General features: G+C 38.5%; 1 protein-coding gene across 3 annotated transcripts in view; it reads right to left on the bottom strand.

Annotated features, from left to right (window-relative positions):
* The window catches only part of Cep126 (centrosomal protein 126), a 49,687-nt gene extending 27,091 nt beyond the window's left edge, over positions 1-22,596 (bottom strand). For all 3 annotated transcript variants that reach the window (XM_028890962.2, XM_037207766.1, XM_037207767.1), the window contains exons 1-4: positions 22,249-22,596; positions 19,915-20,034; positions 9,035-9,180; positions 4,070-4,166 (exon numbers count right to left, since the gene is read on the bottom strand). In XM_028890962.2, coding sequence (XP_028746795.1) covers positions 4,070-4,166; positions 9,035-9,180; positions 19,915-20,034; positions 22,249-22,361 — 476 coding nt within the window. In that variant the 5' untranslated portion in view covers positions 22,362-22,596. The remainder of the gene's footprint in view (positions 1-4,069; positions 4,167-9,034; positions 9,181-19,914; positions 20,035-22,248) is intronic.
* Positions 22,597-22,926: the final 330 nt, after the last annotated feature.

Raw genomic sequence — 22,926 nt, 5'->3', positions numbered from 1 at the left:
CAAGACCACCACTGACAGACACCAGTCATTGGTTTGTTTTGATCTGTGATGACTGTCACATCTGTGTTCATGGCCAAGACTTCTTATCTGGTTCCTGAATACCCTGCACCCCAAACTCATAACTTACCCTAGCTTCCTTTCAACTACTCCCTCCCTAAACCTGTTCATTCTTCCTTCATAGTCATATTGTTTTTCTATTGTGGCTCAACATGAGATCTGCCTTCTTATCCTCATCCTTAAGTTTTGATAAATGGTTTCACTGTTTCACCATCGATTTTCAGACCAAACCCTGTCTCTGAAACCATCCCCAACTCTTCCTCTTCTTCTGTTTTCCTCCTTGGCAGTTGTGAAGAAGTCATCAGTTTGTTAACCGAAGTACCAGTTTATCTGATTTTTCCACATTTAGTTTGCCCCTATTCATTTGGCAAAACTTCCAAAACATATTATTGGAAGCTTGTTTCAATTTTTTCATTAACTTTTTCTAGAACATATTACTTAGCAGACTCTTCCTGGTTTAATTCTTGGCTTCCTTTGTAACTTTCCTACCAACAACTCTCTTCTCAGTGTACATGTAAGTCAAATTAAACTAATTAAATTGCAGGAAGTGCTTGCCTCTGATGAATATTCTCCTCATTTTTATAGCTTCAGGCCAAACTTCTACCCTTGGAGTGTGCTTATATCTACGGTATTTTCCCCTTATTTCTGGAATTCTTCCAACATGTATAGCACTATAGGAAATACATGTATGTATAAGACCTAGCTATTATACTGAACAAAACTGCAATCTGGTTTGGGAAACAAAATACTAAGAAAAAAAATTGAGTAACAATAAAATCACTACCTTCATATCTCTTTCTAGTCCTCTTATCTCAACTTTGTTAAAATTTTTTTTAACATTTATAACTGTACTTCCATCTTCTGATTAAAAAAGCTCACATAAAAATTTAAATATCACCAAATTCTCTTTTAAAATGATATTGTAAAAAACTTGCAAATAAATAAAAGCATTACACATCAAAATTAACCAGACCCAAAGTCTATACAACTTAACAAACTTACATCCAGTTAGAATTGACATTTGAAATGGAAGATGTGAAGCTTCACATTAAATTTTACATTTTTAGTATTAAATATATTTTATGCACGTATCCACCACCAAACCACAATAATCAATGACAGAATTAGCACTAGAAAAACAAGTAGGCTGGGTGGTGGTGGCACATGCCTTTAATCCCAGTACTTGGAGGCAGAGGCAGGGCAATCTCTGCGAGTTTGAGGCCACAGAGTTTTTATATCCTTTTTCATGTTTTATATCCTTTTTCATGACTCATGGTCATCCCCTGAATTCATTCTTTTCGCACATCTTAATTATATTTAGCTTTACTAGTTTTCATTTCTTGTGTGCTGTACCCACATGTACATCTTTGACATATGTGCATATATTATTGGCTAGATTCCACATACAAGAGAGAACATGTGGTTTCTTTCTTTCTGAGATGGTGTGATCTCACTTAATATTGTACACATCCATCCATATTCCTGCACATTTTAAATTTCATTTTTCTTTAGAGTTTAGTGTTCCTATATGTATGTATGTATGTATGTATGTATATATATATATATATATATATATATATATATATATATATATATATATACCAAACTTTCATTATCCATTCATCTGTTGATGGACAGCAGAGGTGATTCCAATTCTTTGTTATTGTGAACAAAGCAACAATAAACAAGGTGTCCAAACACCTCTGTGGTAGGGTATAGAGTTCTCCGGGTATATTCTCAGAAGTGAAATAGCTGGGTTATATGGTAGTTTTATTTTTATTTTTTTGAGAAATCTCCAAACTTTTACTTACCAAATTCTCAATTTACCTTTTGTATTTTAATTTTCTTTATATTATCATACCAAACGCATAATCTATTCTTTTTATGAAATAGTTTTCTTTCCTCCCTTTCTTCCTCTCTCCATTTTTCAGTCTCTTCCCATTTTCCACAATTGTCTACAATGATTGTAATGGTATGTTTAAAAAAATGACCTTGCTCATTTGTTTAAAATTCTCTTACAAGACGGGCAGTGGTAGCACATGCCTTTAATCCCAGCACTGGGGAGGCAGAGCCAGGCAGATCTCTGTGAGTTAAAGGCCAGCCTGGGCTACAGAGTGAGATCCAGGACAGGCACCAAAACTACATAGAGAAACTCTCTCAAAAAACAAACAAACAAACAAACAAAAATTCTCTTACAAATCTCAGGAGTAAGTTTATATTTCATTTCTTCTTTTAAAAGTATATTTATTCCTATGTGTTTCTGTGGATGTGTACATCTATGCCACAGCATGCATGTAGGAGTCAGAGGACAGCGTGCATTAGTTGGTTCTCTCCTTTGACTATGTGGGTTCTGGGGATCAAATTTAGGTCATCAAGCTTGGTGGCCATCTCAATTGCCCCAAAGTTTATATTTCTTAACATACAGAGGCATCTCTCTTTCTAATCTCATATCTAGTTAAGCTTAGTATTTGTATTCTCCGATTTACCCATGCTATTATTATTGTTGTTGGTGGTGTTTTGGATGGGTCTCATGTAGCTAAAGCAGGCCCTCAACTCTTGATTTTCTTGATTCCACATCATAAGTTCTGGGATTCCAGGCATGCATCTCCATTCCTGTCTCAAATTATGGGGTCTCTCTTTGTCTCTTGCCTTTCTCTGCCTCTTTTTCCTCTCTCACCTTCTCTCTGTAGAACGAGGGTCAAACCCAGGGTCTGATGCATGCTCAGTAAGCACGCTACCACTGAACTCTAGCCCTAGCTGACTCAACTCCCTTTACCCTGACTTCATCATCATGACTTCATCACTTGCGGACTGTGCGTGTGCTCATCACTCTGTCTACGGTGCTGTTCACCACTTGTCCTGGTAACTCATATGCTCTTCAGAGCTGCTTTAATGAAGTTCTTTAAACCAAGAGTCCAGTTCTTTCCCAGACTCTAAGGAATACTGAAAGGATGAAATAATTTGTGTTTAGGTCTAATCAAGAGACTCACTGACCAGAGGAATTCTAAGAACAGAATAATATTCTGTTAAATATAGGTAAAATCTGAATTATTAATAACTTCCTATAGGTGAATGTTCTGATTATTACTACTCATTTGATGTAATTTTATGCAATTGTTTTGTGATGCTGGGGACCAATCCCAGGCCTCGCACATGTGAGGTAAGCACTCTTCCACTGAGCTACAACCAGTCCTGGTGCTTTCCAAAGCATCATCTTACCTCTCTCTATGGTTATACATGAGGATTATACATATGTAGACATGAAATCTTATGGAAGAGCATCAGGGCTCTTAACCACTGAGTCACCTCTCCAGCCCCTGGAGACTGTATTTTTAACAGCCTACTCCATATTGCTTTCCAATGCTTTATCTAGTTCTCTGCATATAGTCACATCAAAAAAAAATTTGGAAAAAATGGAAAAGACAGACATTGTAGTTTTTATTGAGAACAGTAACAATGAAAAATTCTGACTGAGGAAAAAAACCACTCAACAAAATTACTTTTTAAAACTAAATTTGTATCAATACAATTTAAACAATTTTATCTATTCAGTAAAGACAATAAACATCAATATATTAAAATAGTTTTTATATTTTTCACAGAAAATTATTCACTATTGGCAGTATTTGTATTGTTAATAATGTAAGTGTAAAAATGTAAGACAGCAAATTACAGTGGACTTAATTCTTAATTTGTAAAAAGAACAAATTCTAAAACAGAGATAAGAAGTAACCAATGAGCCAGGTGGTAGCAGCGCACGTCTTAATCCCAGCACTTGGGAGGCAGAGAGGCAGGTGGATCTCTGTGAGTTCCAGGCCAGCCCGGTCTACAGGGTGAGTTCCAGGACAGCCAGAGCTACACAGAGAAACCATATCTTAAACCTCCCCTACACTGCCAAAAGAGAAATAACCAATGAAAAAGACTACAAATTCAGCAAACAGAAAGCCATAGTTATTATATATTAAGTGATAACAGTATAATCATATTAATACAGTAATAATAAATTGCTTACCGCCAAGTTGTTGCTGGTCTGTGGGAAAGAGGAATGTTTACTTCTGATTTTAAGTTGGATTCTTGAATTTGTTTAAGGGCCTCTTCTAAAGGGGGAACTGGATTGTGAAAAAGTAAAGGAACAGAAAAAAAAAACCATAAACAATAAAGAATCATTTTATTACTAATGGTTTATTGATTAATTTAGTTGGCCAATAATATATTTCAAGGTTCTTGTATAATATATTTACAATAGAATAAAAATTTAAACTTTGATTTGTAAGTCCTAAAAAAGAAATTATTTTTATAGCTTCATCATCAATTTTATGATAATATTTGGAAAAAAAGGAAATTTGAAAAATGTGTAGGCTTTTCTTATATATAATCTCTTCTATATCTGATCTCATTGTCTCAAAATTTTATGACAAAAATTTTTACTTATTCCTCTGAATAAAATGAAAAAAAAAAAATCAACTAACTTTGGGCATTTCCTGCTGCAGTGCTTATTTTAGGTGCTTTGTAAGTCTGCTCATCTAGCCACCACAGGTGCCATTTGAATTTTACAACTAAGGAAGCAAAGGCCTAAGAAGAAGGCAAGTGATGGCCTCATGACCAGATGCTACATGGACACTAACCCCACACTGCTCTTTAGACCTTTCATACATTCTTGTTTTCTGTACACACCCATTTTCAAAGTCTCCCAGTATGTACTTTGGTACTCAACATATTCCTTCCCTTACTTCTAATGTTCCTTTTACTGTTGTACAGGTAGAAACACAGCTGTTGAGCTGGCCCCTACCCCTGCACTCTGGGGAGATGGCTGCACCCCTCACCATGGGTGAGGGAGGATTTACCCTGATGACTTGGGCATAAGGAAGCTGGCTCTGCCCACCACTTGCCTAAGGGAGGAAGCCCCAGTTGCCTGGACTGACCAGCTCAACTACTCAGACCCACAGCTAGGCCTGGGGTTGGTCTACTCTAACATTTGCTCCGCGTGGGACCTACTGGAGCTTGTGAAGGGATTGGTCCTGTGGAACAATACTCTTAGGATCTCCATGACTTGCGGCAGCTGCAGGACATCCCAGAGGAGTTTCAGTGAGGATCCAGTGATAAAGTTATACCAGAAACCAGAGGCCTTGAACAAAACCAATGACTCACTGCAATGATCATTTGTAAGTAAAGCTGATTGGACAAAAGGGTCTACTGTGTGACACACTAAGGCTCCCAATGCCACCAGGACAAATGAGGAGGTGTTGGAAAGGTGGGGAAGAGGGGAAGCAAAGAATTTTTTTGTTGTTTGTTTTTTGTTTGCTTGCTTGTTTTGCTTTGATTTAAAAATAATTTTCTTTTGGTGGGGGATGCTGCAGGGATAAAGTGAGTATATAACTGGAATGGAAGTTGAGCGGAATTGGGGTGCATGATGAAAAATTCCCAAGGATCTGTTAAATAAATTATGTTAAATTAAAAAAAAAAAACTCATACTGGAGAGAAACCCTGTGAATACAAGCAATGTGATAAAACTTTTGCATGTCACAGTTATCGGCAAAGTTATGAAAGAATTCATATTGGAGAGTAACCTATGCATGTGATAAGTGTTATAAAGTCTGCCCATCACCTTAATCTTTATAACCCTGAAAGAATTTATCCAAGAGTAAATCCTGCAGTGTGTAATTAATTTGTTAGAGCCTTTGTATATCACAGTGGAATTTGAGGATATTAAAGAACTCATACTGAAAGGAAATCTATGACTACCAGAGATTTGTTCAGATCTTTAGCCAACAAACTTACATTTAATTACACAAAATTATTTATTGTGGAGAAAAAAAAATCTCACAAGCGTCAATAACAATTCTAGATAATGTAAGGGCAATGAGATTTATTTTTTAAAAAACATTTCCAGCCGGGCGTTGGTGGCGCACGCCTTATCCAGCACTCGGAGCAGAGCCAGCGGATCTCTGTGAGTTCGACGCCAGCCTGGGCTACCAAGTGAGCTCCAGGAAAGGCACAAAGCTACACAGAGAAACCCTGTCTCGAAAAACAAACAAACAAACAAAAAAAAAACAACAAAAAACATTTCCAGTGTGTGTGTGTGTGTGTGTGTGTGTGTGTGTGTGTGTGTGTGTGTATGTGTGTAATGTGGATTATGGGTTTGTAGGCCATGACAGATATGTTGGGACTGGACGAAAACCTTGTTGGCATTCTTTTGTGCCTCTTCATATGGTGACTGTGGTGAGTTGAAAGAAAATGGTCCCCTTAGGGAGTGACACTATTTGAAGGGGTGGCTTTGTTGGTTTAGGCATGGCCTTGTTGAAGGAAGTATATTGCTGTAGGGATGGACTTTGAGGTCTCCTATGCTCAAGCTATGTCTAGTGTGACACACAGTTGCTTCTGCTGCCTGCTGATCAAGATGTAGAACTCTCCACTCCTCCAGTACTATGTCTGCCTGCACGCTGCCATGCCCCTCAATATAGATGATGGACTAAATCTCTGAAACTGTAAGTCAGCCCCAATTGAATGTTTTCCTTTATAAGGAAAAAAAAAAAAAGCCTGGGGGTAGAGGACATGATTTTTTAGCTCTAACACTTTGTGAAAACCTAATATTAAAAACAAAACAAAACAAACTTTTACTTTAAAATATTCATGTCACTGTACTTCCCCACTATTCTACTGTCTGTAATTTTCTCCAAAGGGTTTAAGCAAAGCCAGTATACTGTTATACACAGGAGTTAGCTCAAACTTGAACTCTAGACACAAGGGAGGATAATGAGGGTGAATATGATAATATTATATACATGTATGAAAATATCAAAATAAAATTTATGACATAGATGAATACATGCTAGTAAAATATTGCCATTTATTAATATATATATTATGTGTGATGCTTTCTGCCAAGTTCCTAAGGCACTGTTCTCCTTACAGCTTTTCTTCCCCTACACTTAGTAATCCTGTCGATTGTGGTATCTGAGTAGATTACAGTTTCTGTCTATATACAGTTACTGCTCAAGTGAGGAACTTGACATCTCTTCCCAGAGCTAGTCTCCTCCTAGCCTTTAACTTCGGTATGTTTCTTTCTACTTCCATCCACATTCCAAGTTGTCACTATAATTATCCAAACAGATCTTATTATGAGAGGACTCTCTTAATATTCATTTCCTTTTTTAGTAACAGAGCTTATACTGTTAGAAGTAGAAATATATCCAACATTCAGAAAATTTCAGTTTCCCTCACAAATGGAGCAAATAGAAAAAAAATGACATAAATGGAGGCCTCCAGGGAAATGATTTAAAGGGAGTTCAGAGCCATGTCTTCTTTTCTTCTGTCTAGAATACCAATCTTATGGTTGGTGACCTAGCAGCTACCATAGCCACAAGAGTAAAGCTAAGAACCATCTGCAGAAGGTGGTTAGCTGAAAGACAGCTGAAGTCTGTACCACTATGGAACCAGCTCTTGACCCCAACCTCAGGACTTCTCCTGTCAGAGAAAAGGAAAACCCTCCTATGTTTGGATGTCTTCTGATGGTGTCAGTATTCTCTGAAGCACCTATTCACCCTAAGATCCCTTACTAACACAGAATGGCTTGCTTTCCGGTTCAAAAATGGCATTTTATATAAAGACAAACTTTCTAGAATGACATATAAAGTTCTTCAGGAGTTAGCCTCACCTTACGTCTAGTTTCAACTTCATATTCTTCTCTTCTTACTCCCTAACTTATGCTTCTGATACACTGAAAGACACAGTTCACTTGTATGAACTGCTCCTTTGTCTGGGTTATTCTTTATTTTTCTCTTTGCCTGGCAACATACTGATTCAAGAGTCATGCATGTCATTGTTCTAGAAACAATGACTTAGTGTCCTGACACAGGATAATGATATTTCCTGTGTTTTCACAGTAGTTACATATTCTGCTATCACATCAATTATTGTACCAATAATACTGTTTAAATTTTTATCAACATAAGTTGTGATTTTTAGTGTTAGAGACAATTACATATCTCTGTAGCTCAGGATAGCTGGGGACAGAGTACCATCCAGTATAGTCCATGATGGCTAGGTACAAGATGGCACTGCCAGCTCTTTCTCTTTAGTAACCTTTGATATACTGTATAGTTCTGTCTTGCTATTTAAGGTTTAAAAACGTGGATATGATTGAAAAGCATCAATCACAGCCATACTTAACTTCCCTTTTAACATATGTGCATGTGTATATGCATGCTCACATGTGTGGGATGCAGACACGTGAGGGTGTGCATGAAGGCTGCAGGGAGACAGTGGTGTCTGTTTCAATTACTCTCCACTTCGTTTATTCAGGCAGGGTCTCTCAATTGAACCGAAAGCTTGCCAAGACTAGCTAGCAACATGTTCCAGGGATTCCCTGTCTGTGCTTCCCAAGTGCTGGAGTACAGGCTGTGGCCACATCTGCCTGACTTTGCATGCTTCTAGGGATGCGGACCCCAGCCCTCAGGCTTCCCAAGTGCTGTATACATGAAACCGTCTCCTTGGTCCAATTATACTTCAATTCGTAATTGGTCACAGGTCTTATATTATTGGATTATATTATTTTGTAGACATTGTGTTTTGCCAATCTTTCAAATAAGAATTTGGAGTGAACCACAAGTAAAACAGCAGAATGAATGTAACACTAATTTCCTGAACCCAGTTGCTAAATTTTCTTTGTTAAGTTACTTTAAAAAATCGACTTTAAAAAGACAAAACATTGTGAATTAGTGTGAAGTTAAAAGAAACTTGTGAGTGAATAGAGAATTTACCAACACAGAATAGAGCCAACCAACACAGTATGTTCCAAAGGAACTTAAACTCAAGCTCCTGTCTGCATCTGGTTAATGTACCTGTCACTCAAGCAGCACAGCAGCCTGTTGTGGCTTTGGTTTCTACTTTTTTTGTGTGTGAATTTTATTGTTTACTCAATTTAAATGTGATTACAACTTTAATTTTTGTTTCAGAATCATTCCAGAAATGAAGGTACCTGCTCTCCTTCTCTGAGATAGAGGAACGTGGGCACGCTGGAATTTTTCAGTAATTTCTTCAAATTTCTGCTTCCTCTGCTGCAGGATGCGCTCTCTAATCTGATACTCTTTTTCTTCTTGTTCTTTGCGTTTCTCTTCGAAAGCTCTAGATTTAAGGTAGAAGGAAACAGGAGAGCTACACAAGAAGCTGACTGAACCAGAACGATTGGAGAACACCACACTTAGGAAACAACAGTATCTTCTTCATTCTAGAGACAGCACATTTGTGATTTCTAACAGGCCATTGGCTAGGAATTGAAATATACTTGTAAGATGGTAACTTTAGACCCTCATTCAGATCTTTTTAACTAGAGAAAGCTCTGCAGTGAGGCCCCTTTCTGATTTCTGGCAGGATTGCCAGAGTCCCACAGCCCGCTGTGGTGAAAAGCCTTTTCTAAGAGTCATGCTGTTTCTGGTATTGCTGGTGAAAGAAGCAGCCTTGCAAATTATGAGGGAAGTCAAGGAAATGACTTTTCTTGTTTAAAATTGGCTGTCAAATAAGTCTTAACTTTGCTAAAAATACAATTTTTTTTTTTTTTTTGAGACAGGGTTTCTCTGTGTAGTTTTTGGTGCCTGTCCTGGATCTCGCTCTGTAGACCAGGCTAGCCTTGAACTCACAGAGATCTGCCTGGCTCTGCCTCCCAAGTGCTAGGATTAAAGGCATGCACCATTACCGCCGGCTAAAAATACAATTTTTATAAAAATGTTGGTTTTCAGCTTCTTTTGTAAATAGGGAACCCAGAACTCTTCAGTAGACAAAGTTACAAACATCTGCCTGTAATGTCAAGTTTTAAAAAGTATTTATTATTATTACTGTTATGATGATGATGATGATGATGATGATGATGATGTGTGTGTGTGGTGGGGTGCATGTGCTATAGCGACTTGTGGAGGTCAGAGGTCAATTTTGTGGCACTGGTTTTTCTCCATCTCTATGGGGTTCTAGGGGTCAAACTCAGGTGTCAGGCTTATAAGGCAAGCATCTTTACCTACTGAGCCTGCTTGCCTGTTCTTAACTTTCCTCTTTATTTATAATTGCCTCTAGGAACTTTATATTTTCTCTGTTTTAGTTGTACTACCTTAAACAGTTAATTTTGTTCTTGTAAAATGTTTGTATTACTCAAGACATATTTGATAAAAAAGAGACTACAGCGCCAGCCTGACATTGGCAGGGAAGCATCCAAAGGCACTCCTTGGTCACATGTGAAAGTGGTGACAGCTGGATGAACTCTTTTAACGTCTTCCTGTCCTAGGTGTCTATGGACCACTGTTAAAGACCTGTCTTGTCTACAGCACTGGGGAACAGAGCTTCAGGTTTTCAAGGGGTAGGATGTGTGTGTGTGTGGGGTGGCACCACAGGAAGGGAAGAGGGTTTTATCTCCCTAGATAACTTAAAGTAACTAGTTTCACAGCTTGATTAAGTACAGTATTGGATTACTAGCCAGAGAGCTTAGGAAAATAAGAAAAAAATGCAAGGCATCCATATTGTAAAAGTAAAATTATCTGTTTGCAGGTACATGATCTTATGTACAGAAAACTCTAAAAATTCCACATAAAGCCTATACTAATACATGAATCCATTAGATATACAAAACCAACACACAAAATAAAATGCATTTCTATGTACATCACTATATAATGAACAATCCAGAAAAGACATTAAGAAAACCTTTTCATTTACAATAGCATGCATGAGTATGCATGTATATTCATGCATACATGTGCATTCATGCATGCATGTGCATACACACGTACAAGTACATATATATATTTTAGGGATAAATTCAACTAAAAAGCAAAAATGACATAAATCAAAAACTACAAAATACAGGCTAGAGAGATGGCTCAGTGGTTAAGAGCACTGGCTGCTCTTCCAGAGGTCCAAAGTTCGATCCCCAGCAACTGCATGGTGGCTCACAACCATCTGCAATGAGATCTGGTGTCCTCTTCTAGCCTGCAGGCACACATGCAGATAGAACACTATACATAATATAGTCAATTAAAAAAAAAACTACAAAATACAGATGAAAGAATTCCAAAGGAAAGCTCGTTTATACTTGTGGATTATTGAGAAGTCAGTAGTATTGAAAGCTACTTACAGATTCTATCTGTCCTGTACTATGATTATGTAGTTCCTCTTTAATGAGTCTGGACCTGTCACTCTCCTATAACCAATAGACTGCTACAACATATAACAGTGGTGCTATGTGACTTCCCAGGTTACAATGGAGGTTTTGCAGCACTAACTTACTATTTGGGAACACCCAATTTAGGAAATGCCAGGATGTAAATATTATTAGTGATGACCTTGAGATCACCCTGCTGAGACGCAGCCTAGGCAAGCTGTAGGGAGAAACAGCTAAAGGCAGAGAACTGCCTGATTAGCTTCCAGCAATATTAGTGAATCGAGCCCTAGCACAAAGCATGTGACTGAAGAAGCATAATGGAGGTCAAGCTCAGCAGGACCTTTAGATCACCACAGATAAAACTTCAGGAGAATCATAGATGAAATATGAGTACAAGTGCATGAGACTTCCAAGGGAGAATCAATCAGCTGCATCAGGAAACACAGACAATCACCATACACTGTTTTAGGTTACCAAGTTTCAGGGTGGTTGTTATACACCAGCAAATGATCCATATAATAAGTCCAAGCTGAGAGTTTTTAAATCATACAGCTGTTATTTATTGGAGTCAGAGATAAATATTTAATACAAATACTTTTATTTCATTTGTTTTTGCTTTTGGAGACAAGTTCTCACTATGCATCCTGACTGGCCTGGAAGTCGTCATGTGACCAGGTTGGCTTAGAACTCAAAGTGATGTACCTGCCTTTGTCTTTTTTTTTTTTTAAAGATTTATTTATTTATTATGTATAGTGTTCTGTCTGCATGTATCCCTAAAGGTCAGAAGAGGGCACCAGATCTCATTACAGATGGTTGTGAGCCACCATGTGGTTGCTGGGAATTGAACTCAGGACCTTTGGAAGAGCAAGCAGTGCTCTTAACCTCTGAGCCATCTCTCCAGCCCCTGCCTTTGTCTTTTGACAAAGGCCTGGATTAAAGGCATGTGTCACCATGCTTGGTGTTATTTACTTCTTTGTATATTTAAAAATGATAGCTCACACCCATTAGTTCTATGTGGTATCCTGATTAAAACAAATACACACTAATTAGAAAGACACATTTCATTTCTCTCTGGAGACATGATATTTAAGCTAGACAAGAGAGAGTCATGAAAATAACGGAGAAAAAAAGTGCAGAAGTAATGGCAAGCAAATGCTCAGAATTAGGGAAAGGGACAAGACAGACCTCCTCCCTAATATTTAAACTGAGAAAACAACAACTATTTTTTTTTTTGGAATAAGGAATGACAGATTCTGAAGTAAAGAGGTGGTATCCTCTTTGCTAGAATTATAAAGTTATTCTAATAGCAAATACCATCCATCTCTATTACTTTATATTGTTCCATAGTGGTCCTGTGCTCTACATTAAAATGTGCCCAGAAAAGAATTTCACATTTCACTTTCCAAGACTATAGAATATAGTCTGTACTAAGTTGTGTCAAATCAAAGCACTGACAGAATGTGCCCAGCAAGCCAATGCCTTTCCTCTCAAGCTCCGTGACATGCCCTAAGACAGTCTGAAGGATTAAGTAGAGCAATGTGTACACTATAGTCCTTTCCTTCCTCAGTCAGGAGTTGCAGGGTTTCTTTTACTCGGTGACATGTCAGGCACTCAGATAAGCAATGGGGATGGAGAAACAGGCGATGGAAGTGAAGAGTGTTTCCCCACTCTACAGAGTTTAGACTCGGAGTCATCCCCATTGCCTTGGGCTTAGCATTTTTCACAGAAGACACAGTCCGCCTTGGTGACTTCTGAAGGATCTGCTCAACTTGTGCAGTGCTGTTTCATGAAATACGGACAACATTTTGGCTCAAGTGAGCGACCTCATTAGATGACAACCATATGCCAAGTTGTTTGTTTTGCTTTCCCAGGAGTCTACAACTGTGTAGTATCATTTGCTTCTGCTGGAAGTATTCCTAGGAACAAATAATGTGCCATGGTGACAGTTTTCTGTAGCAACATAATAAGCAGTAGCATTAAGAGTACCCAAGGCCCCAAGAGATGGTGTGTGGAATTGGAGAGGTTGCCTTCTGTGATAGCTTCCTTTTTACTGGACAAAAACCTATTTCAGATGGAGGTAGTTACAACCTTCAAACATGATACTTAACTTTTAAAACTCAATCACATTTTGAGATATTAGAAATTAAAAACTAAGGACAGAGTATCCTTTTGAATTGAAAATGCAATTGGAAGAAATATTTTTCAAGGATAAAATATATCAAATGATGCTAACAGCCTGCAAGAGACAAAGTCAAGAAGACACCCAGAGTTTTCTATATGACAAAGAGGCACATGCTTCACATTAATAGCCCTGTCCTTGTCAAGGTCAAAATTATTTGAAATCCCCGAAATCTATATTGAAATTTCTATTTTTTTTCAATGGGATATTTTTCACTTGACAAACAAACAAACAAACAAACAAACTGGTGAAGAAAACATCCAAATACAGAATACCCACATTCTGATTATCAGATAGAATTAATAATGTATAGAATACATTATTAAGATAAGTACTGCATTTCTCTAATGGCTGTGATATCAACCAAAATAAGGATGTGACCATCAATTAACTAAAGCTCATAACTTTTAATCCTAAAATTAAGATCCTTAAATCCGCCGGGTGTTGGTGGCACACACCTTTAGTCCCAGCATTCAGAAGGCAGAACCAGGCAGATCTCTGTGAGTTCGAGGCCAGCCTGGTCTACAGATCGAGATCCATGACAGGCACCAAAACTACACACAGAAACCCTGTCTTGAAAAACAAAACAAAACAAACAAACAAACAAATCCTTAAATCCTATTTACATTTATTTTTAGGCTCAGTTCTAACACAAATCTCCTACTTACTAGATCACAATGTATCAGAAATAGCAAAGAAAAAAGGCAATGGCATTCACACACAGAGACACAGGCAGGCCAGAGAGGAGTGCGGCTCTGGGCAGATAAGGCTGGGTAAGCACTGATGCTCACATAGCAGTGAAATCACCCAATGAAACTTCTGAGGACGGACACACTACTACTGCTAAGTGGTACACACTTATCTGTCTGTCTGTCTCCTACGTACCTATCTACCCATCCATCCATGTATTCACTTTATCTGTCTGTCTGTCTCCTATGTACCTATCTACCCATCCATCCATGTATTCACTTTACCTGTCTGTCTGTCTCCTACGTACCTATCTACCCATCCATCCATGTATTTACCTTACAGAGTCTGAAAGATGAAGAAGAAGAAGTTGATTATCTAGGAGTTTGGGACCTGAAGAGCAATATGGTGATAAGTTCTAGAATAAAGAACTTAAAAACTTAACAAAGCCCAAGCAATTAAGTAAAAAAATAAAAATAAAATCAGAAAATGATCTGACTATACACTTCACAAATCATGGAATATAATATCCAATAAATACATGAGAAAATGCTCAATATTATTAGCCATCAGGAGAACACAGGTCAAAGCTGCAATGAAATGCCATCTTGTCCCACTAGAATAACAAATTATAACAAGTACTGGTAGTTATGTAGAGAAACAAGACCCTTTAATGTTGCTGGCAGGAATAAAAATGAGTATATCCTATTGACACAAAAAAATACAACTCTCACCTCAAAGGGAATAAGAGGTAATTAATGTCAGAGCTAAATAAATATATGTGGCCATTGCCTGGCAATGTAGATTTGAGTTACTCCAAATATCATGTTCCAATATGGTAGCAGTTTCATGAAGTTTTCAGAAAAATATAAAATAATAAATCAAGATACTTTAAAAATATATTGGTAGAATTATCCTTCTGTACACAATGTGAATATATGTCACTATGACTGGTTTAATAAACAAGCTGACTGGCCAATAGCTGAAAAGGCGGGAAAGCCAAACTGAGAATGATTGGAATGAAGGAGGGTAGATTCAGAGGAGCCAGCTGCTGAGGAAGCAGGACATGTAAAAAATGAGGTTAAGCCGGGCGGTGGTGGCGCATGCCTTTAATCCCAGCACTCGGGAGGCAGAGGCAGGCGGATCTCTGTGAGTTCGAGGCCAGCCTGGGCTACCAAGTGAGTCCCAGGAAAGGCGCAAAGCTACACAGAGAAACCCTGTCTCGAAAAAACCAAAAAAAAAAAAAAAAAAAAAAAAAAAAAAAAAAAAATGAGGTTAACAAGCCATGAGCCACGTGGCAAAACATAGATAAGAAATACAGGTTAATTTAAATATGAGTTAGCTAGTAATAAGCCTGAGCTATTTATTGACCAGGCATTTGCAATTAATATGAAGCTTCTGAGTGATTATTTGAGAGTGGCTGTAGGACAGGAAAACTCTGCTTACACATCAGGTTATATTGCTGCTATTATGCTTAGATTCTATCTAATGACTTCTTAGCTTTTGAGTTAGTGGGAGCTAGAGGTCTGAGAACTAAGAGTATCTAGGATAATTTGGTTCTGGACCTGCAGTCTTCTGACTCTCCACGTTCACTGAAATTATAATAAGATCCATCAGTCTTGTAGAACTTTTAATGTGGGTGCAGATTAAAAAAATTTTTTATGGGAATGTCAGTTAACAAATCACTATGAAAACAGTGTGGACGTCTCTCAAATAACTGGAAACACAAATATCCTATGATCCAGTTATTCCATACCTTGCAAAATAGCTAAAAGGAATGAAGTTAGCACAAACTATCTGCATTATCATGTTTATTATAGCACTATTCTCATAAGCCAAGTTACGGAATCAGCTTAGTTGCCTGTCAGCAGATGAATGGACAAAGAAAGTATGAGATAAATACATAAAGAAGTATCTTCATATAGAAGGACAAATGAGACCCCGTCATGAAAGTAGAGGATACTCTGCTACACAAATAATCCAGACACAGAAAGTTAAGTAGTGACTTTTCTTTTTCTCATATATGGAAACTTAAAAAAAAAACAAAAACAAAAACAAAACAAAGGACCTTAAAATGTCAGAGGAAATACCAGGTACTGGGATGCGAGTGGGGGTAGAAGACAGAGTGCAGTGGGCAGAGTAGAAAATGTGACTGGTGGTAGGAGACAGAGTCCAGAGGGTGGGATAGACATGGCCACTGCAAGCTGCATTCATGTATGGAAAAACCCACAGTGAATAAATCATTGTGCAAACAGTTAAGGTTAAAAGAATTAGACAAAAGACATGGAAAGGACAGACAGATGGCAAACAAGCACATGAAGAATACTCTACCCTACTAGCCATTAGGGAGCTGTAGACATAAACTGCAGTGAGAGCTTTCTATACACCTAGAACGGCGAACATAAAAATAGTGACAGCAGCAAACAGTGAGCTACGTAGAAAATCTGGATGCTACACTGCTGCGGGTACAGTGGGCCACTCTGTAAAAAGGCTCGCCTTTTTAAAAGGACTAAACATGTAGAGATCATGCATATGAGTCAGTAATGTACTCTTTGCCATTCATTCCAGAGAAATACAAACCTTATGTTCATATGAAAACTATATATGAATGTTTACAGCTTCTATACACAATACCACCACCCTACAACCAGAAATAACTCAGATGTCCATCATTGGGTAAGTAGCTTGAAAAAATTCTGTTGCAGGGCTGTCTAACTCAGTGGTAAAGTATGGCAACAAACAAACAAAACCACCACCAAAAACTTCAACCATAAACACCACCACCACCACCACCACCACCACCAACAACAACAACAACTAACTCTCAACGACTTGAACCCAACACATCTCTAGTACACGCGTATGTGGAACACTACTCAGCATTGAAAATGAAAGAACTACTGAGGGCTATAACAACCTGGATTAATACCACAGAACAGTTCTGAGAGGGAAAAACATCAGTCCCCCAAAGCTGCATATGACACAATTTTATTTATTTAACAGTGTAAAAATGAACCAAACCAAACCAAACCAAACTAGAAATGAAGAACAAGAGATCATGGGGGTAGGAAGAAAAGGCTGTAGCTATGAAAGGGACAGGAGTGACTCTCGTGGTCATTGGAATGTTGTGTCTTGGCCATGCCAATGGTATTATTCTGTTTTGATACCACGTTACAATTTTGTAAAACATTGTCATTGGAGGAAACTGGGTCAAAGACATGGAAAACTCACAGTTGCCAATAAAGTGGCAATTACTTCATGAGAAAGTGTTGAGTACATCTTTAAGTACTTTACATCATTGTTATAGGTGAAGACAAGTTGTATTTAGTATTCTTACTTTCCAACTTCTGCATTTTAAATTACTTAAGTTAAAATTGTATTACTTAAGATTATAAAAAAAGAGTTGAATTTCAAAAAAGTTATAAACAGTGGAGAAGTTAGAAAATCTTCAACAGAAGAATTTACCAATGTTATCTGTACACTGCATGTGCATATGAAAAAAACAGTGAATAAATCAGTGTGCAAGCAGTTAATAGTTAAAAGAATTGAAGACATGAAGAGGACAGTAAAGCAGAATAGCTCAAGAACAATACAGTAATATAACAACACAGGTAATTTCATCCTCGCTATACCCATAAGTCTAAGGTCCAAGATCAAACTACCTTTATCAGTATATATGAAACATTAAAATATGAAGTTATTTTAGAAAGATTTACATCAAAACATTACAGTTTCCCTGATCTGTAAGAATTCTGACAATTCTCTTTATGACCATTTATAACTGGCTCTTGGCTCCTGACATCGTCTACTCAGGTCTGAATCCATACTCATGCTCATCCACTAGCCGAGACAGTGTAACAGCTTGCTGCTCTACTTTTGTTTCAAGTCTGGTTTTTGTTTGTTTGTTTGTTTTGGTTTTCATCTGCTGCTTCTTTGGTAGAATGAACTAAGCTATATTTTATTTGATCATGGAACATATCTAATTTTGCTTCTTTATTATAATCTAAAGATAATTTCTTTATAATCTAGCACAGGGCAAATTCTTCAATTTCTTTAGATTGGTATACATATTATTTCATAAATTATCTCGTCATCTGGTACTCACCTACATATATTTTCTGTCACATTTTCTCACATTAGACTTTCCTTGCATTATTCTAGCTACATACAGTAGGATTCCTTTCATGTTCCTTGGCTAACGTGTGGCTAACTATTCTTCCAGGGACTCTTCCTTGTCCTATAGTCTATGAAATGTTCTACTTCTGTTCTACTTCACAGGAGATTTAACCACAGTATTTATTGACTGTCATCTTTCATTACTGCATTATTAACAATTTGAGGGTAAGAATCATGTCTTTTACTTTTTATTTTCTAGAATATGAAACCGTAGAGATTTTAGTCTACAACATTTTAAACAATTAAATATAACTTCCAAAGATACTAAAAAATGGCAGGTGTTTTTCCTTTCTCTGAAGGGAAAATACTAAATACGAAAAAACCTACAATTCTCTGACTTCAACTTGAGTAGACAGCATAAACTAGATAAGAGTCTATAATCATCTTTACTGATAGTTGTCGTGTGCCTGGTACGATCTTCAGGAGACAAAAGGTAACAGAAGAGCAGGAACGTACAAACAAAATAAAAATAAACTTCATTAAATAATTTCAATATTGCTGGACAATGAAAGGATTAAATGCAAGAGGAATATAATGGTGGAAAAAAATTATAGGTAAACAATTTTGTATCCCCCAAATGGGATTTGCAGCATATGCCCAATGATGTAGTTAATAAGCTCCAGGGATTTTCTACTACCATGGATTACAGGAATATTGGTCAGGCTTTTAATAAAAATTAAAAAAAAATGGATAACCACTTTGCCTTAAAAAGTTTAATGAAAATTTTAATAATCAGGTGCTGGAAAGATGGCTCAGTAGTTAAGAGCACTAGCTGAGGACTTAAGAGTTCAGGTCCGAGCACCTACATGGTGGCCTACAACCATCTGTAACTTCAGTTTCAGGGACTCTGCCATGTTCTTCTGGCCTTTGTAAGTGCCAGGCATGTATGTGGTGCACTTACATACATTTGGGCAAACACTCATACACATCTAAAATAAAAATAATTATATCTTTAAAAATTTAAGCCAGTGGTAGTGGCGCACACCTTTAATCCCAGCACTCTGGAGGGAGAGGCAGGCAGATCTCAAACTGTGAGTTAGAGGCCAGCCTAGTTTACAGAGTCAGTTCCAGGACAGCCAAGACTACACAGAGAAACCTTATCTTCAAAACACAAAACAAAACAAACTTAATAATTAAAATCCTAAAAGTGATAAGATGGTTAGATACTTTTGATTTCATTTTCTTCTAGTTTGTAGTCTCCACAGAGAGCTTTTTTGGCAATGACTTATAAAATCTGACTTAAGGCATTCTATCAGTGTTTATCTTTTCCCTCTTTTCATAACTGAACGGAGGAGGGTAGCACATAAAAATTCTATGAATTGAATAGTAAATCAAAATCAATTTATAGTCTATTTGAAGTTAAACAATTATTGATCTTTTAATTAATCGTGATGTGATACAAAACCAAAAGGCGTTACTACATTTCATAGACATTTTAATAAACATCTCTGTCAGTGTAACAAATTGTTCTGTAACAAGAAAAAACTGTGAGAGTCACAATCAATAGCTAGAAAACAGATTTGGTCCTGCAGGCAGAATCAGGAGAATCATATCGTTCGTTCTATAAATAAACCACCACCGTGACTCCAGTCTAGGAAGCACCTCCAAGGAGAGAAACTGAATTTAGAATAACTTTGAATCTCTGTGCTTCTGAATAAATACAACGACTTACTTTCTCCTCCGGCTTGACTCCATGAAATATTTACGTGCTCGATTCCGACATATCTTTTGTTGCTGTAGTAGAATCTGGCGCTCTTCTTCTAAATTTTTCTCAAGATGGATTTTCATATCTCTAGTGATGCCATTTAGTTAAGGACAACAGTTTACATCTTTACTGAGTAAGTGTCAAGAATGTCTGATTAGAGCCTCATGGTAATGACAGTATAATGCTTTCATGGGACAACTAATATGTGTATATACTAGTGTTAGTAAAAGATTAGCAAATTATATATATATATATTTATAAATCATATATATAAAAATCATACACACACACACACATCCCCTTAGACTTTTCCTGAGGGGAAAATAAATTGCTTTTAGAAATCATGACCTTAGATAATAAAAATGCATGTTTTTATTCATTATCAGATATTTGGATAGTTACTATTAAGGTATCTTCTTGGGTATATATGTAAGGAATGAAAGATTTTAGTAACAGGAAGTAGATGAGTTAATGCTTCAATGGATCCTTTAGTCTACAATATGAAATTTAAAAAATTGCAATGTTTGTGAATAAAGCTTTTCTCCCCAAAGATCCCTGTGGATGGCATCATTGTAACAACTACCCCTAAAAATCTACCCCCAAGATGTAATTTTTATATAGTTAATATTAAAAAAAAACCAAAGACTACTATGGGCATTCACCCCCCCCCCCATTTAGTTTTTCTCCAATATGTTATCAACACAAGTGTCATACAATGTGTTTCCTTGCCAGGCAAGATTTATTAAAGCTATACCCTCTTCCTACTGCTTCCAAACACTCTGAATTGCTTAGAGCTTGAACTACATCAGTATTCTTAAAATTCATCTCCTTGTTCATTCTTGCTTGGTTCACTATTCCTACTACATAAATTATAAAAATGATATGTCATTAATGAAAATAATAGAAGATATAGATGCCTTGTCAATGAGCCATTTTCTTGTATCTGATTTAGAGACAATTAGGGACAATATACTAAGGTTAGTTCAGTGTATAAGAAGACACAGTGTCAGCAGGGTGGTGGTGGCGCATGCCTTTAATCCCAGTATTGGGGAGGTAGAGGCAGGCAGATCTCTGTGAGTTCAGGGGTCATCCTGGTCTACCAATGAGTTCCAGGACAGCCAGAGCTACACAGAGAAACCCTGTCTCAGGAAAAGAAAAAAAAGAAAAGAAAAGAAAAAAAAAAAAAGAAAGAAAGAAATACAATGTCAAGCATGAGGAGTCAAACTCATAAGACAGTAGTATTTACTTCACGTCTCTGAGAAGACAGTTTGTGGCACCATTAAGACAAAGGACAAGATGACCAGAGCTAGCAACTGCTATTGCAGGCTGCTGTACAGGCGGACAAAGGAAAGATCTAGGGAGGAAGCTTGGGGATGCTCTCTGAGAGGGTTTTGGCATTAATGGAGCGCTAACACCCATCTTCCTTCCCCAGTAGATTTGCGTCCTTAGAACCCAAGGCAAGGTCTGCAGAAGAGGAGACCCTCAGTGAAAACTGATGATTTGCTGTTAAAATTGTAAGAGTATAAAAAACATTCCAGAAGAAGTTGGGACTCACAGAGCTAAGGAAAGGGTGAGAGGGTGGTGGTGATGGAGAGAACCCAAGTGAAGACATTCCCTGAGGAAAACAGAGATGACCACACACAACATCATCGTAAGTTCGTTGAGAATACAGAGGCTGAATTCAAATTACCATAACGTTCTTTGGAAGAATAAAAATGCTGTACATACTTTAAAAGCAAAGCTTACTGACATTTCCACTATGTTACCAACATCAACTATTTCTTAGGGAAAAATCAGAAATAAACCAGATTGCCAAAGTTTGGGTCCTCTGCTTTTCCTTTCCTGTTTAACAATAGAATGAGCAGAGACAGGAAACAAAATGAGAACGTGCTTGGACTCAGCAGCTGGGGGGTGGGGTGGGGTGGGGTGGGGCAAATACTAAAGCAGGGTAGCACCATATTTCACTCTCCGTGCAATTTCCCTAAGAGACTCGACTAAGCCCCAAGAGTCCATAAAAGTAAAGAGTATTACACTAAAATTCGAAAAGGTGAATCTCCGCCCATCCCATTCAGGGCCGACGCATTTAAAAATTCACAAAAATGTGACAGCCAAGTTCAGGTATGGATGTGGGAGGACCGGGCGGCAGGGAAGAGGTCACCAAGTAGGAGAACACCGTGAAAAACTTTAGGTCGGGGTGGGGTGGGGCGGCAGCCGCTAAAGCGAATAGCCGCACTGGAAATGACTTGCCAGTTTCCGTGCCCCTGCGCGCGTCACCGGGAGTGAGGCCGGCGGGAAGGATACAGGTAAGCGCCGGGCCGCGGCCGCCCGCCGCCGTCCCGGGCGCCCAGCGAGTCCGAGGGTCCGGCGCCCAGGCCCGCGCCTGCGCTCTGGGCTCCGGGCCTGCCCGCCAGCATCCTTCACCCCAGCGCCGCCCGCATGGCCGCTCGGCCTCTCTCCTCTCCCGGCGCTGCGGGCCGCGTGTCCCGCCCCGCGTCACGGGCGTCGCGGGCTCGGCCGCGGCAGTCCTGGCTCCGCGGCCCCGGCGATTGTGGCGACGGCAGCTGTGAGGGCGGCGACCTCGCGGGGCGACGGCGGAGGTGGCGGCTGCGACCTCGCCGCAGCCATCTTGACAACCAACCGACGCCGCGTCCTTCGCGACGGAAACCAGGCGGAACGCGGGGCGGGGCCGCGGGCTGGGGGCGGGGCCAAGCGGGCCGGCCGGCCCAAAGCGGGCTGGGTCGGCTGAGGTCCCCCGTGGGGAGTGGAGGCAAGCTGAGTCAAGAGGAGGTAAACTGAGGGAATCTAGGGTGAGGTGAGGTTAAACTAGGGTGAGCTGAAGCAAGCGGAGGTAGAATTGGAGTGAACTGAGGCAAGTTAAGGCAAGGTTGAGTTGTGTAGTAGTAGTTTCACCGAGACTTCTTATTAATTATGAAAGCTTGGCTTATAGCTTAGGCATATTCCCAACTAGCTCTTATAAAT

This window comes from Peromyscus leucopus, chromosome 7 (genome assembly GCF_004664715.2).
Source record: "Peromyscus leucopus breed LL Stock chromosome 7, UCI_PerLeu_2.1, whole genome shotgun sequence".
NCBI classification, from domain to species: domain Eukaryota; kingdom Metazoa; phylum Chordata; class Mammalia; order Rodentia; family Cricetidae; genus Peromyscus; species Peromyscus leucopus.
Note: the sequence above shows the minus strand (reverse complement) of the source record. Positions and strands in the feature narration are given on the sequence as shown.